Source organism: Hemibagrus wyckioides, linkage group LG04 (genome assembly GCF_019097595.1).
Source record: "Hemibagrus wyckioides isolate EC202008001 linkage group LG04, SWU_Hwy_1.0, whole genome shotgun sequence".
In the NCBI taxonomy this organism is placed as follows: domain Eukaryota; kingdom Metazoa; phylum Chordata; class Actinopteri; order Siluriformes; family Bagridae; genus Hemibagrus; species Hemibagrus wyckioides.
The window spans coordinates 24,083,247-24,098,698 of record NC_080713.1 but is presented as its reverse complement, the minus strand read 5'-3'; the positions used below and the strand labels follow the sequence as shown (position 1 = coordinate 24,098,698).

The 15,452-nt window shown below is 42.4% G+C and overlaps 1 protein-coding gene across 11 annotated transcripts in view; it reads right to left on the bottom strand.

The window, feature by feature from the left end:
• Positions 1 to 15,452, bottom strand: part of shank3a (SH3 and multiple ankyrin repeat domains 3a) — a 253,618-nt gene that overhangs the window by 38,606 nt on the left and 199,560 nt on the right. For all 11 annotated transcript variants that reach the window (XR_009204503.1, XM_058388450.1, XM_058388454.1 and 8 more), the window contains one exon: positions 1,581 to 1,694. Coding sequence is in view for 10 of the 11 variants with exons in the window: in XM_058388450.1 (XP_058244433.1) it covers positions 1,581 to 1,694 (114 nt within the window). In the remaining variant the exon portion in view is untranslated. The remainder of the gene's footprint in view (positions 1 to 1,580; positions 1,695 to 15,452) is intronic.

The following is a 15,452-nucleotide window of genomic DNA, read 5'->3' as shown; positions in this document are numbered from 1 at the left end:
CACACCACCGGGCACAAGCGTCGGGCCAGGGAGCATTTACGCTGGACAAGGGACCAATGGGCCTCAGTGCTGTTCTCTGATGAGAGTCAATTCACGTTGAGCAGAAATGATGGCCGCCAACGATGTTGGAGACGTCAAGGAGAGAGCTATGCATCAGGCACTGTTGTGGTGGTGTTACAGGGTGGGCAGTTGTGTCTACTCAATACAGAACTGCCCTACATCTTGTGAATGGTACAGTGACAAGCCAATACTACCTGAATAACATCATTAATCCAGTCATTGTGCCCCTGCATGAACAACACAAGCCTAATTTCATCTTCATGGACGACAATGCTCCGGCTCATCGAGGTCGCATCATTAGGGAACGACTGCTGGAGGCTGGGGTACCTCAAATGGAGTGGCCTGCACTTTCACCAGACCGGAATCCCGTAGGAAACCTATGGGATCAGCCGAGACGCCATGTAGAGGCTCGTAACCCTGCACCCCAGAACCTCAATGACCTGAGGGCCGCCCTTCAAGAAGAGTGGAATGCCATGCCTCAGTAGACAATAAGTTAACTTAACTTAACTTTTTGTGAGTAGTGTATATGAGCCCTTGTGTACCTGTCATCGTCAGTCATTGTATGTTTGTTCGTTTGTTGTTTTTGTCAGTTTGTTTGATGTCCAAGAGCTGTCATGACCTGCTTTTGAAAGCTCACGTTGTGTTTTTGTTAACCATGTTTAGTTCGCTCCATGTTTTGTGTTGTCTACCCATGTGAATAAAGCCGGGCGCACACGGCTTCCACAGAGATCTGGGTTTGATCCCTGCTTTGGGCGCGGTGACCTGGATGTATCTATCAAAAGTGGTCCAAGGAAGGAACAGTGGTAAACCGGTGACAGGGTCATGGGCGGCCAAGGCTCATCGGGGAGAGTTGCTCAAATAGCTGAAGAAGTTAATGCTGGTTCTGATAGAAAGGTGTCAGAATACACAGTGCATGACGGGTCAGGACCGTTTTGGCAGCAAAAGGAGGACCAACACAATATTAGGCAGGTAGTCATAATGTTATGCCTGATCTGTGTGTGTGTGTGTGTGTGTGCATTACAATAAAGAGACAGTGATTCCTTTTTTTAGAGATTCTAGAGATTTAAAATCTCTAGAATCTCTAAAATCTCTAAAATCTATTTAGAGATTTTAGAGATTCCTTTTTCTAAAAGGAATAATAAAAACTATTAGAGTTTGAAACTGTTCAGACTGGTGGTTGCTATGTTACAAAGTTACAAAGAGTTTATTCTCAGACAATGTTCTTTTCCAATCTTCTTGAAGAATATATAAAATATCACACACACACACACATACACACACACACCTGTTTTAAGTATCTCACTCAAAAAGCTTTAAATGCCATATTTAATGCAACCAGTACCAGGATGAAATAATCCCATTATACAACAAAGCAGGGGATGTCACACAAATGAAGTGTTTACTGTGAAGTGTGTGTGCGTGTGTGTGTATGTGTGTGTGTCAAGAGGCAAGGTTAGCAACCTGAATGCTAGAGCCTGCAAAGGTTCAGTGTTTGTGTGTATAGTTGCTTCATTACTTACCTAGTCGAGGGTCATACTGTCTCATCTGCACCTCCTCCACACACTCTGCAGGAAACCAGCCGGTCCTCCCTTTTACTGTGCCCTCCCAGAAGCCCCCTTCTCCTATACTGAGCACTGAGAAAGAGAGAGAGAGAGAAAGAGAGAGAGAGAGTTGCATGAGAACTGTATGAGTCATACAGTAATAAGTAAATGAACATATTTATTAAGAAAATATTTCATGAACAACTCTTAAAAGATACCAGTTTTAAGTATTGATAAAATCTTTAAATACCCTAATCAAACATGCAATCACACACACACACACACACACAAAATTCTCCTGAGTCAAGCTCTGTCCTTCGGCTTTTTAGTTGCTAGGATACCACAGTTTCAAAGTATGAGATTGTAAATGTGTGTACATGTAAATGTGTGTGTGTGTGTGTGTGTTTACATGCCTTTCTATATGCATGTAATATGTTTATGAAAACCAAGGACAAACCTGCAATTTACTTTGCACTCCATTAGATTCATAGATGAAGAAGCCACAATTACCATATCACCAGTTACACACACACAAACACAGACACATACAGACACACACACACACACACACACAAGCACAGACACACAGACACACACACACACACACACACACACACATATATATATACAAACACAGACACACACACATACACAAATAGGTCTCAGTCACAGCTGAGTGCCTTTCTTTGTTTGCCCAAAGCAGCATGAGAGCTCTGTAACTACTATCTACTACCTTGATTTCCTCTCTCATCTCTCTTTCTAAGTGTGTGTGTGTGTGTGTGTGGCTTCATTTCTTTTCCAGTATAATCTATCTATCTATCTATCTATCTATCTATCTATCTATCTATCTATCTATCTATCTATCTCATTCACTCACTCACTCACTCACCCACTACCCTCCCTCACTCACTCACTCACTCACCCACTACCCTCCCTCACTCACTCACTCACTCACTCACCCACTCCCTCCCTCCCTCCCTCCCTCCCTCCCTCCCTCACTCACCCACTCCCTCCCTCCCTCCCTCACTCACTCACTCCCTCACCCACTCCCTCCCTCCCTCCCTCACTCATTCACTCACTCACTCACGCCCTCCCTCCCTCACTCCCTCACTCACTCCCTCCCTCACTCACTCACTCACTCACTCCCTCACCCACCCACCCACTACCCTCCCTCCCTCCCTCCCTCCCTCCCTCACTCATTCACTCACTCACTCACTCACTCCCTCACCCACTCCCTCCCTCACTCACTCACTCACTCACCCACTACCCTCCCTCACTCACTCACTCACTCACTCACTCACCCACTCCCTCCCTCCCTCACTCACTCACTCACTCACTCACCCACTCCCTCCCTCCCTCCCTCCCTCCCTACCTCACTCACTCACTCACTCACCCACTCTCTCCCTCCCTCCCTCCCTCACCCACTCCCTCACTCACTCCCTCCCTCCCTCACTCACTCACTCACTCCCTCCCTCCCTCACTCACGCCCTCCCTCCCTCCCCCACCCCCTCCCTCCCTCACCCACTCCCTCACTCACTCACTCACTCACCCACTCACTCACTCTCTCACTCACTCACTCACTCACCCACTCCCTCCCTCCCTCCCTCCCTCCCTTACTTATTTTGTTTCTCAGAAATTCACTCAGTTAGTCGGTCACTTTCTTAGTGAGTCATGCAGTCAAGTTTTCATCAGTCAAGTTTTTACTCAGTCACTCATTCAGTCTGTCGATTAGTCACTTACTCTGTCAATTACTAAGTCACTGAAATCCGTTTTGTGTCTTGCTTCATCACATTTAGCAGCCTGAATATTCTCCACAAGAGGGAACTATTACTTTGACATCTTTTGCATGCATCACCGCTGAAAGAAAGACGTGACATAAAGCCGCATCAGCAGAATTTCACGAATTTATGTTTGGTGTTTCATAGAAACAAAACACCCTACGATAATCCGGGCCACGTCTAACCTAAGGTCCTGTTGTTACAGTACACTGGCACTGAAATTAAATGATCATTATCAGTATTAATAAGAATACATTTCATGTATTGAAAAGTAACATGGTCAAAGTAACTGAGTCTGGAGATTTACAGTGAGAGCCACACATGTTCATTTTTGTACAACTGCCTCAGCAGAATTATTCTTTAAGCCTAACCTCACTCCCATTCCACTTCCCATTTTCATCCAAACGCAAACAATTATGGTGCAGATTGTAATCAGGAAATCAGGAGGTAATTTGGCCCGCAGGATATGCATTTGATTATCACATTTATTCCTACTGTTAACTATCACGTGCGTGTTTGCTGCTAGCTTTGCCTCTCTCTCTCTCTCTCTCTCTCTCACACACACACACACACACAGACTTCTCATTATTGTAGGACACCTGAATAAATGTTTGTGGAAGCTACTTGCTACCTCTTGCTTATGACTAGAGACAGAGATGACTGAATCAGTACACAACCATGTGTAGAGACAAACCCTGAGCAGTCAGGCTTCTCTCGGACATACTCCAGCTGCAGTGACATGCCTTTTAAAATATGTTCTACTGCTGTGTAGGAGGAATGCTTTCTCATTGTGACTGACAGCAGTAAAACTCAGTTCACATCCACTGCAGACGCCATCCATCCTACAGTTACTATAGCCTGTAGCCCACAGAGCACTCCGGCACATCTAAAAAGCTTGGTTTTATAGGTGACAGTAAAAGAGCTGTGCAACCCTGTGCTCTCACCTGGCTGTGTAAATATGTGATACCGCAGTGGAGTAACATTGGGCTCCATTTTTTCTGTATGTGTGTTTATTTGAGTGGAAAATCAGGCCACACCGCCTGATGATCCTTTTCAGTCTTCAGGTCTGGCAAAGAGCGCCTCTGCATGGCTGCCATATTGAAAACTGGCATTCATTTGGATTAGTCAAATGGTACTGTGGGAAAAATGTTTGGCCGGCGTTCGGGTGTCCGTGCCCAGCCCTCACTCTGCAATCCAGGCCAAGCTTGTGACAGAGGAAACACTGTTATAGTGCTAGTGTGTCCATCGCCAAGGATGCTAATCCTGTATCTGGTTATGTTCATCTGATTTTAAGGCATAAATAGACATAGTCAAATAGTATGACAAGTTACAGCCCACTGACCATCAGCATAGTCCAACTAAGGTTTGGAAGCTTCTAAATGAACAGAAGTAATGAATGAATAAGCAAAACAGTACTGAAATAATGGTATCCCTTTACCTAATTTCATCCATCATAAAGGGGAAAGAACACATATCTAAAACCTTGAAAAAGGCAATCTGGTAATAGACATTAAAATACCTAACAGTAGCATGAAGCACAAACATGGGCATAATAAAACGTTTCAAATGTCTGGAGCAGCTATAATCAGACAGTCATGTGTCAGAGTCAGTTTTTCGATGTCACCTCCATAACAACAAACGCATCGGTCCAAAAAAAGAAAGATTTCTGAGAGCAATCCACAATATGCAGCGTCTCAGCTTCAAGAGTCATTGAAACTACAATTGGAGCCTTGCGCTGTGGTTGGGAAACCATAATCGAGCTTTCTGGACAGAGAATAATCTTTCAACGAGATAATGACCACAAATATGCATCCGGATCAACAGAGAAATGGCTTTGGGGCACGAAGCGAACTGGCATTATCAGTCTGTAGATTTGAAAATCTGCGCTCAGTCCACATGAGCGACCCTAAGAATATAAACAAGCTTGATATATACTCTATAGAGGTGATTCTAAGGAAGAGAGGCTCAGTGTGTAACGTGTGCTGATTAGGAGGCAGGACACAAGTGCGTAAAGTATATGGGAAACGGAGAAAAAAGGTTCGGTAAATAGACACAAGAGGGAATAAATAGACAAACTAATCAGGATCTAAATGGAGAATAGGAAGACACAATTGGGAAATAAACTAATGCCAAGACAGGGGCAGAGACAAGACCAAAGGCAAAATAAAATGTCACAATAAAAGAACCGGCAGTGCATGTCATGCTGGGAAACAAGACTATTATTTCCTATCATTTAAACAAGGCATTATCTACAGTGAGGACTTTAAAAGTTACTCATGGAGATGCCAATTATTTCCATATTATTATTATTATTATTATTATTATTATTATTATTATTATTATTATTAATACTAGTGCTACAAATAATAATAGTATTAGCACTATAACACTGACACCTCACAGCCCCAGGGTTCCCGGTTCAATCCTGAGCTTAGGTGACTCTACAGTGTTTCTACTGGGATCCTGGTTAAGGTTCTCCAGTTTCCTCTCATCTCCCAGGTGAACTGACTCCTCCAAATTGCACCTAAATATAAAAGTGTGTGTGCAAGGAGACCTGACATAGACACTTCCGGTTGTTTTCTTGCCTCACACCTATATATTCCTTTTTGCTCATGTTCCTGAGGAGTGTCAATGACAAATTAATCCATTTGCAAACTCACCAAATTTAGGTTGAATTTCTTATGATTTGCATTTATTTTGGTGCCCCCTCAAATGATTTAGGCACAAAATGAACTCTCTAACACACCGTAGGCATCATTTGGCAACAGAGCGAAACAAGACACGGTTAAAAAGCCTATTCGTATGACGTGACGGGGCCGAATGACATGAAGATTACCTAAAAGCACTCAGACAAGCAGATGAAAGACAGTGTGAGAATCAGAGCGACAGGAGAGAGGAGCGGGCGAGGAAGGTGTTTGTGGTGAGGGGCCGATGCAACCCAACAGGAACAGAGTGAAAGCAAAAGCGATCGAGAGATACTGAGAGGAAGAAGCTGAGAAAGAGAGAATGATTCAGCTCACAATGATTTTAGTCTGTGGGAAAAAAACAAGCATGAGTCCCGCTGCATTCTCAAAATGTCCATGTGAATATGTGTGTGTGTGTGAGCGCTGTGTGTGTGTGTGTGTGCACTCTACAACTGTATTTAGAACTGGAGTAAGTCACCCCCATCCTTTTCCTGTCAATCGAGTGATGACGGTGCCAGCATGCTTATTAAGTATGTGCGTATGTGCTCGCTGATGTGTCAACCCTCTTATTAACTATGCTTGTGTAATAGAGTTTAAGCTGAGTGAATGAACAGCTGGTTGACTGGTAGTTCGCATCAATCACACTTCAATCTAATGGAGTCGGAACAGGATTGAGCACCTCTCCGTGTGACATGTGCACGCTAACATCTAAAACGCATTAACCTGCGGGTCTGAATTTGCATCAGAATGTATCCCTTGCTTCACCTTAAAAAAGAAAATAGGTTTGTGAAAAGCGCTGCAGCGTAAATATCAGCTGTCGGAGACGTGATCCGAGGTGATGAAGTTCTCTCATGAAACATATAGAACCTGACTTCCACAGAGATTCCCGGAGAGCTGCGTTGTTAATTGTATTGGAGGAGAGCAAGAGGTGACAGTAATATAGATGCGGAGCTGTCTTAAGCAGGGATCAATATCCGAAAAAGCGGTCAATAAATTGACAGCAGGGTTAAAACATGCAATGCCTCAACCCTAGGTCAGTGTACGTGTCCACGAAGAGGTAAGGAACGACACACAAAAACATATTTCAAATACAGACGTATTAAAAGTGCATAATTAGACGAACGGTAAGCGACAGGGGGCGTGGTCACGTAGGAGGCAAGTCAGAGACAGCGAACAGAAGAGTGAATGCAGTTGGTGGACAGTTATGATTAGGGCTAGGAAATGATGACTATACCACATAGATATTGTGATAAATCTTGTCGTTAATCAGTTTTCTGAGAGTCTGAGTATCATCAGCAATTCTACAGCACTGACCAATCCCACTGTTACTCACTTTAATAAATAGATTATTTTCCCATTCACAAATTACACATATACACGTTGTGTTTCAAAATTATTTCACACATCATGTTACAGTCTTTTCCATATCTTCCAGCGCTAGTGAAAGATCCTCTTGGCCGCAAAAATGACCAATTATGAGTCCTTAATCAGCATAAAGGGACAGCAAAAGCATTGTCCTGCGTGATATTCCAGCTGTTTGCTATATATTCCTAATATTCCCAGTGCTCTATTACCTACGCGCCTTTCCGACTGCCTTCGCATGCAATGCACGCATTCATCAAAAAGCCATTTTTTAAATGCAATGCACTGCGAGAAAACAATGCACCGAGAGTGTAACTCTGCAGAAGTACAGCTACAGCACAGTGACACGGCGCTGCCTTGAGTTCATGTGGAAAACATCTGCAAATTTGTTAGGATTTCTGAGTGTTTTTAATCACCCATCTGTTAGAGGAAGAAGGGGGCGCTCCGATATTTGTCTACACTGCAGTGTACACACACTTCCATTTGTGTAATTTACATCTGCGAGGCTTTTAACACTCCAGGCTTGAGTCAAGAGTACATAGCAATTTAACACTGTAGCACAGAAAATATTATTTATGTACACTGAGAAGTAATAAGCATTTAGACCAAACAGATATAGTGTGTCTAGTGCAAATATCCAAATCCAAAAATGTTTTTTGGACTTTGTACAGGTTACAATCATACACACACACACACACACACACACTAAGATGCCTTCAAAGCATGTCTTTGCACTGGAGAGGAAACCAATCAATCCTTAAAATTAGCCATATAGTCTGTCAATAGAATAAAAATTATAATATTTCTAGAAATAGATTACATTATCTTAAATTTGGTTTAATTGGAAATACTATCTCATTTTGAATATATTCAAGCTATTTTAACTTGCTAAGATGCCATCTTTTAGCAGTGTACTTATTTTTCTTCTCTGGATATTCTTATTAAATATAAACAATATCTGCCATCTATCACTGGTTTGAGGATTATAGATTATAATGCTGCTGTCTCATTTACCTTCTGGACAACATCTGGCTGATGAGAATAAGCAAGCAGTAAAATGCCATCCGTTACCCCCTACCCCACCCCGAAACTACATATCACCCCTGAACACCCCCCACTTTGTGTTTTTAATTCTGTATTTGTTGACTCGCTGTGAAACGGATCAGTTTACAGCGCAGCACTTTCATCTGAAGTGTGCATAATAAGCGGCTGGGCACAGGCTTGGTCATTTTCATTTCTCCTTTCTTTCGTATTTTGTCCACTAAAAAGGACGGAGCTGCCAGTTGTTCACCGCTTTGTCAGTGACATGATGCCTATAAAACGGAGCCGTGTCACGATCAGTGCACGTTCAGGTGAACCCTTTAACCTCGAAACTCCTGCACATTTAGCCTCGGAGTCCGCTTTGTGGAAATCAGCAGGTGGCAGGTTGGATGTATCGCTCGCTAAAAAAAAAAATGCTCTGACATGCTCGAGGGCCTGGCCTGATATTTTCCAGTGTCTATCATGGACAGAGGGTTGCTTTGGAGAAGTTAGAGTTTGGAGAAAGAGTGAATTTGATAGTGAGTGCATTAGGATCATCTGTCATTCCCGTGAGAGGAAAAACCCCCCAAAAACTGGGTCTAGACAGAGTGTCCTGCATTTAGCTCACTTGGACGCTGCAGTTTATAGAAAGAAACGGAAAATGATCTGAAAATGTGAGCATCACTAGGTCTTTGTTCTTCACCATCAACATTTCAATTCACTTCCATTTGAGTTTTATTTCTAATGCACTGGTCTATAGCATTAAATGATCACATTTTATCCAAAAAGAGAATCTCAAATGGGACCTGTCCAGGGTGTACCCCCGCCTTTCGCCCAATGTGCGCTGGGATAGGCTCCAGCAGACCCCCGTGACCCTAATTTGGAATAAAGCGGGTATAGACAATAGACAGAATCTCAAATAGGGAATTCATCCTCTTCCATGAACGGGCATGGTTAGAAATTGTTACCCATTACTGTTCATTTTACTAGTATTGCTTCCCATTCTGTATACTAGTGCCCTGAATGTATTTGAAATGCTTGAAATTTTTACCAGATCAGATATCTAGCTCAGCAATTAGCTGTGTAACATTTGTAATCTCCATGGAAAACATATCCCATCCCCCCGGCTTGTACAAATAGACCCAGGTCTGGAAATACCATTAAGCTAAAAACTCTGTTAGAAAAGAACTAGCATACTTCAGCTTATGCTTCTTTATTACCTTTTTTTCCCCCCTGATTTATTATTAGCTAGGCCAAATGTGCTTTCAGGCATTAGCCTATTTGTAATAATTAATTAGTCTTGCCAAGTTCATACACAGTTCTCCTAGAACAGATGAAGTAGACAGGCTTGTGAGAGAAGGAGGACTTGCCAGGACAGCATTTGAAGATTGCATTTCAGAGGATTTATATTGTGCCTGCTCAGCAGATATTTTTTCTAAATTGCGTGTATTATCTTCCTAACACGTATTTACATTTTTTTTTAATGCCTATTGAACCTGACTGAAAACCACACTTTGGCCAGACTTCTTGAGAAAGGGACATGTAAGTTCAGCTGCATCTTGATTTTAGCATAGAAAGATTTAGGCGTCATCATCATCATCATCATCATCATCATCATCTCCACAACTGTCATACTCCTAAGGTTTTATCCAAATGCCACGCTGTCCAATATTTATGCTTTATACTTAATCCCGTGTACCAGTGAGGAGCATGGCCTATTTAGGAAATATAACCTCCTGGGTGAATTTAGCTCCATCGTCTCCTCGAATTCTGAATTACTCAAAACTTTTTGGTCACTATTTTAATCCAAATGTGTCATTTCATACTGCCCACTTTTCCATCATGGCATTTCTTTATAGAAATCAATCATAATATAAGGATCATTTTTTTAAATCATAAAAGAATTGGCATTTCAGTGTTAGTTAATTGTTCAATGGCACTGTGACATTGTGAAATATATCATGATCCAGTCATGAAGGCAGGTGTAGAAGGTTTCTCCAGTATATTACATACGTGATAAAAGAGCTGCCGCCTCTTCTCACAGGCTTTTCATGCTGTACAGACAAGTGCATGGTAATAATCGTGTGAGATGACGTCATTAAAGTTTCCATCATCCCACAGATGCGTTTAGAAATTTGTTGAAACAATCATTTTCTATTTCTGTATTTATGTAGCCTGGAGGTGTGGAATAACGCCACAATCCTCCTTAGACACGTGTCATCTATGGCATTGCTGTTACTATGGCTACCACGTGAGAGATGTAAGCAATTTTTCACCTGCTGTATCCAAAGCTGCCCTAAGCAGGGCTTTTTCAACCATTTCATATGTGAAACAGCGGGAGACAAGTGGAGCGGAGAGAGATTTTTTATTTTTTTTTGCTGCTCGCTGTGTCGAAAACCCTTACAGCATCCGAAACATTTTCCTCCGTTTAAGTTGTCAAGTTTAATGACCATCACAATATCAGTAATCTATCAGCTATTCTCGAATCAATTGACTCAAGCTCAACACACACACACACATATATATACACACACACACACACACACAGTTACAAATGCAGTGGAAGATAAGAGGTGCTTGATATTCAGAAGGAGACTCAAAGCTGATGGTCAAGCAGGTTAATGAAGGGAAAATGCCTGAAGTGAAGAGAGATTCTTTCTGGGACCGAACGAACAAACTTCAAAAAAGGAAGGGCACAGAAATCTCTCTCTCTCTTTCTCACTCTATGCACCAAAATAGCAAACCGCCTCAGGCTAAATGAGACGCGAACATGATCATAAGACTATTAATGAATTAATCAAAGTTATTCACTGTGACGGTGTTAAGCGGAGAATTGTGTCTTACAGTAAACAGATGCCCATGCTGTATTTAACGCAACGTGGTGTGAGCAGGATTACATTAGGCCTGTGTGTAGAGCTCAGATGTGCTCTAATGTAGCGCTGTGCAAAGCTCGGGGCCCGAAGCGCACTGATGCATGTAATAGACCTTTATTTACCATCAGAATTGAAACACACCAGGATAGCAAGACAGACAGGAGAGTAAGACATGGAACTGGGGTTGAGTGGGTGGGTCTGGGGATGGGAGGCGTGTAGGCGTGGAGTGTGGTGGACAGCAGCTGAATGCTGACTCGGGGGCTTACGCTGGCTGTGCTGTCCACTGTAGAGTCCTTTCTTAAACGAACATATTGGTATGCATGAGTGAAATGATTCATAACTGTAGTCTGCTTAAAAATCCAACCAGAGAAATTTAGTGGCAACTAGAAACACTGCATTTACAGCATTTAACACGATAAAGAGGGAGAATGAAAGCCTCTGTATATAAGCACAGATCATGATAAAAATGCACTGCAGTATCTATATCATGCTGTCACTTTGCCCTGTCCTAAAACTCTAAATAAAACCGGGCCATGATCAGATAACTCGCGATCGGCCGGCAGAGGTGTGCAAAGGAAGAGAATGGAAACGCAACCCAAAAGAATACGGGATGTGAAGTGGGCCTTAAGAGTGCAGCCAAAGGCAAGACAGTATATAAGAGAGGGGATGAGAAGAAAGTCACGACTCCCGGGGAGGAGGAGCGCAGTGGTGCAGTCCCCTGCTCATTGGTATGCTGAGCCCTGAACGACCGAGAGGAGAAAAGAGAAGGCAAAGAGGAAAGAAGGGAGGGTGTTATTTGTGAATGATAGCAGAAGCAACGTGCACAGTGAGGGTGGGGATGCTGCGTTTGATTCACATGAATACTGCCATGTCTTTTTTTCCCCTATCCTGACATACTCTCTCATCCTCTCTCTTTCTTTCTTATCCTCAGGGGTGTAGCCTAAAATAGCTTGGCTCAGATGTTTTATAGTTCATACCTCCTTGACTCTCTGAGTGTCCAACTCTCCTTTGCCACCTTCAGTTCCCCAGCGCTCACTTACACACACACACACATAGATACACACATTGTGTGATTAGTGACCAAGTGAGTTATGATTTTGTATCGATCATGTACTGATGAGACTTCATAACCCAGCAGAGGACCTATTTCCTGTTTTAGAGTGTGTCGGCTTCAGGAAACTGGATCCGGAGCACCTATTGATTAACACACAGCTAACGCGCTGAATGAGAGCAACATTAGTTAGGGTGATAAATGATACAGAGCTTTGCTGAAGAAAGGTGTACGTGTGTGTGTCTGCACGTGTGTGCGTGTGTTTATTGTATGGAAATTAATTTACTAATTAGATTTCATTATTGACTCTTTAATCAGCTCACACACAGACTTCCTCGAAACCAAAGTACAAGGCGGTATGATAAATGAATGACACGCACACACACACACACACACACACACACATGCACACACACATAGATTACTATGAACAATTTGTGCATGTGAGAAAAAGTCTTGGATTATATAAATCAATATACTGCAAAATTTATTACAAACATATATTTTAGATTATAAATATGGATTTAACCCTGCCCCTACCCTATATAATAATTGTGTTGCGTGGCTGTGGAGATTTGTGTTCATTCAGCTACAGAACATTAGTGAGGTCTGGGGTTCAGTCAGTGTTTCAATTCATCCCAAATGTGCTCAGTGGACTTGAGGTCAGGGCTCTGTGCAGGACACTCAAGTTCTTCCACTCCAACCTTGGAAAACCATGTCTTCATGGAGCTCGAATGTTTGCAGGGACACAGGGACATTGTTATGCTGGAACAGTGTTTGGGTTGGACGATCAGGTGTTCACAAGCTGTATAATGTTTCATCACAAGACATAATTAGTTGAATGGAGTGTGGAATCAAAATCTCCATATGAATACACCAGTTGCTGGGAGGCCTTAGAGTTTGTTAAGCTGTTTTCATACATGCATTTTATTCTTTCTTGGAATTGGGGGTATTTGCCATTTGCCCAGAGAGTGCAGCAAATTTAGTGAAGTGTGAATGCTGTGTGAATTTAGCTAATAGCAAGTTACTCATAGATACACCAACAAGGCAAAACATTATGACCACCTGCCTAATATTGTGTCAAAACAGCCCTGACCCGTCATGCACTGTGTATTCTGACACCTTTTCTATCAGAACCAGCATTAACTTCTTCAGCAGTTTGATCAACAGTAGCTCGTCTGTTGGATCGGATCACACGGGCCAGCCTTCGCTTCCCACGTGCATCAATGAGCCTTGGCCGTCCATGACCCTGTCGCTGGTTCACCACTGTTCCTTCCTTGGACCACTTTTGATAGATACTGACCACTGCAGACCGGGAACACCCCACAAGAGCTGCAGTTTTGGAGATGCTCTGATCCAGTCGTCTAGCCATCACAATTTGGCCCTTCATCAAACTCTCTCAAATCCTTACACTTGTCCATTTTTCCTGCTTCTAACACATCAATGTTCACTTGCTGCCTAATATATCCCACCCATGATGAGGAGATAATCAGTGTTATTCACTTCACCTGTCACTGATCATAATGTTATGCCTGATCGGTGTATATATGAGCGACCAGGCTTTCTAAGGAACAGAGCAATTTGCTCACCTTTATGGTTCATCGCAAAAAAAAGGTATATCTCATGCTAGCCTGCCTTATTTAATGTCTCCTCTTTTGCAGGTATCCCTGCCCGATGACATGGCAGAATCCCAAAGGCACTGTTCTTGTGCTGGTACTAAAACAAAATACAGGCACAACTGTGATGTATGGATTTGTGCAATGAACTGACAGTCTTCTCTGTGAAAACAAACCCGAGATAACACTGTAAGCTCAACCCCAAACAAGCCCTGTCCCAGTCCTGAGTGCAGTCTCAAGTGTGAAGACACCCTTAGAAAACAAACAGCATGAAAACAGAAGAGCTAACCAAAGAGATATCAGGTTTGCTAATTAAAGAAATGCAGTTGAAAAAAAAAGACACTGCATAGAGAAAGTCAGAGACTAGCAAACAGGGGATTAGTCAGGGACACAAGCAAGTGCTCAAGGGTAACACATAATATGATGCTTCCCAAGTCTAGTTCAGTGGAAATGTGTACGAGGGGGTGAATACTTAGGCATAGCACTGTATTAAACAAGGAATTCGGGCGTCACTGGATGCCGAACCCATCAATGAAAATCTCTTACATGACTCTTTCACCACAGTACTCTTTTATCACATGAGACATGACCTGAAGACACGAATGCATGTTTAGAACGTGTTTCTGTTCAGATCCAGATTGTAAAAGTAATCAAGGTCAAAGTTTTGCGCTGCAATTATTCTTCCATTTAATGCACTATTAAACTAATTATATTCTTCTTGAGATTTCTCTTGGGTTAACCATAATGGCTTTATTGTTAGGGTTTGGAATACTTTCAGATTATTAAGGCATGTAAACACACACACACACACACACACACACACACAGAGCACATGAATTTAAGAGAAGAGATCCTTCAAAATTTCTCTCAGGTACACTCATGACTAAAGAATAAAAAAAGATGAGATACACAGATGCATCCACATCATTCATTCACTCACACATAAGGTTTAAGAGAGTGGTTTAATGTGGAACAGGTCTGATGCCCTGGGCAATGGAACTCCTCTATTCCTCTGTGTGTTTCAGCAAGTGTGTGTGCGTGCATATCCCGCTGCACTGCCATTCAGCCTATTATGACAAGTGTGTGATAAGTGCCTAGAGCCATCCTTTCTATTGATCAAGAACAAGGACACACACACAAACTTTACACTTAGACCTTTACCTCTTGCCAGTAGTAGACTTCTAGTGACCTTATTAGTGCTCTCCTGCAAGCATGTAAAATATAATCCTTCCCATGTTCACGTCCCTGTTGTGAAATACAGATCGATAAACACGAACCGCATACTTTTCATAGCAACACGCTTACTCATCTAGATGCAACAGCGTACATCTGGGAGAACGCAGTCTTATTAATGACCAAACATTTCCAAACAATTCAATTAAGACTCGAAGCAAGAGAGTCGCACAGAAAGTGTGTGTGTAAGAGAGATATATAAAATAAATGGGCTCACTGGAAGTATTTCAAAAA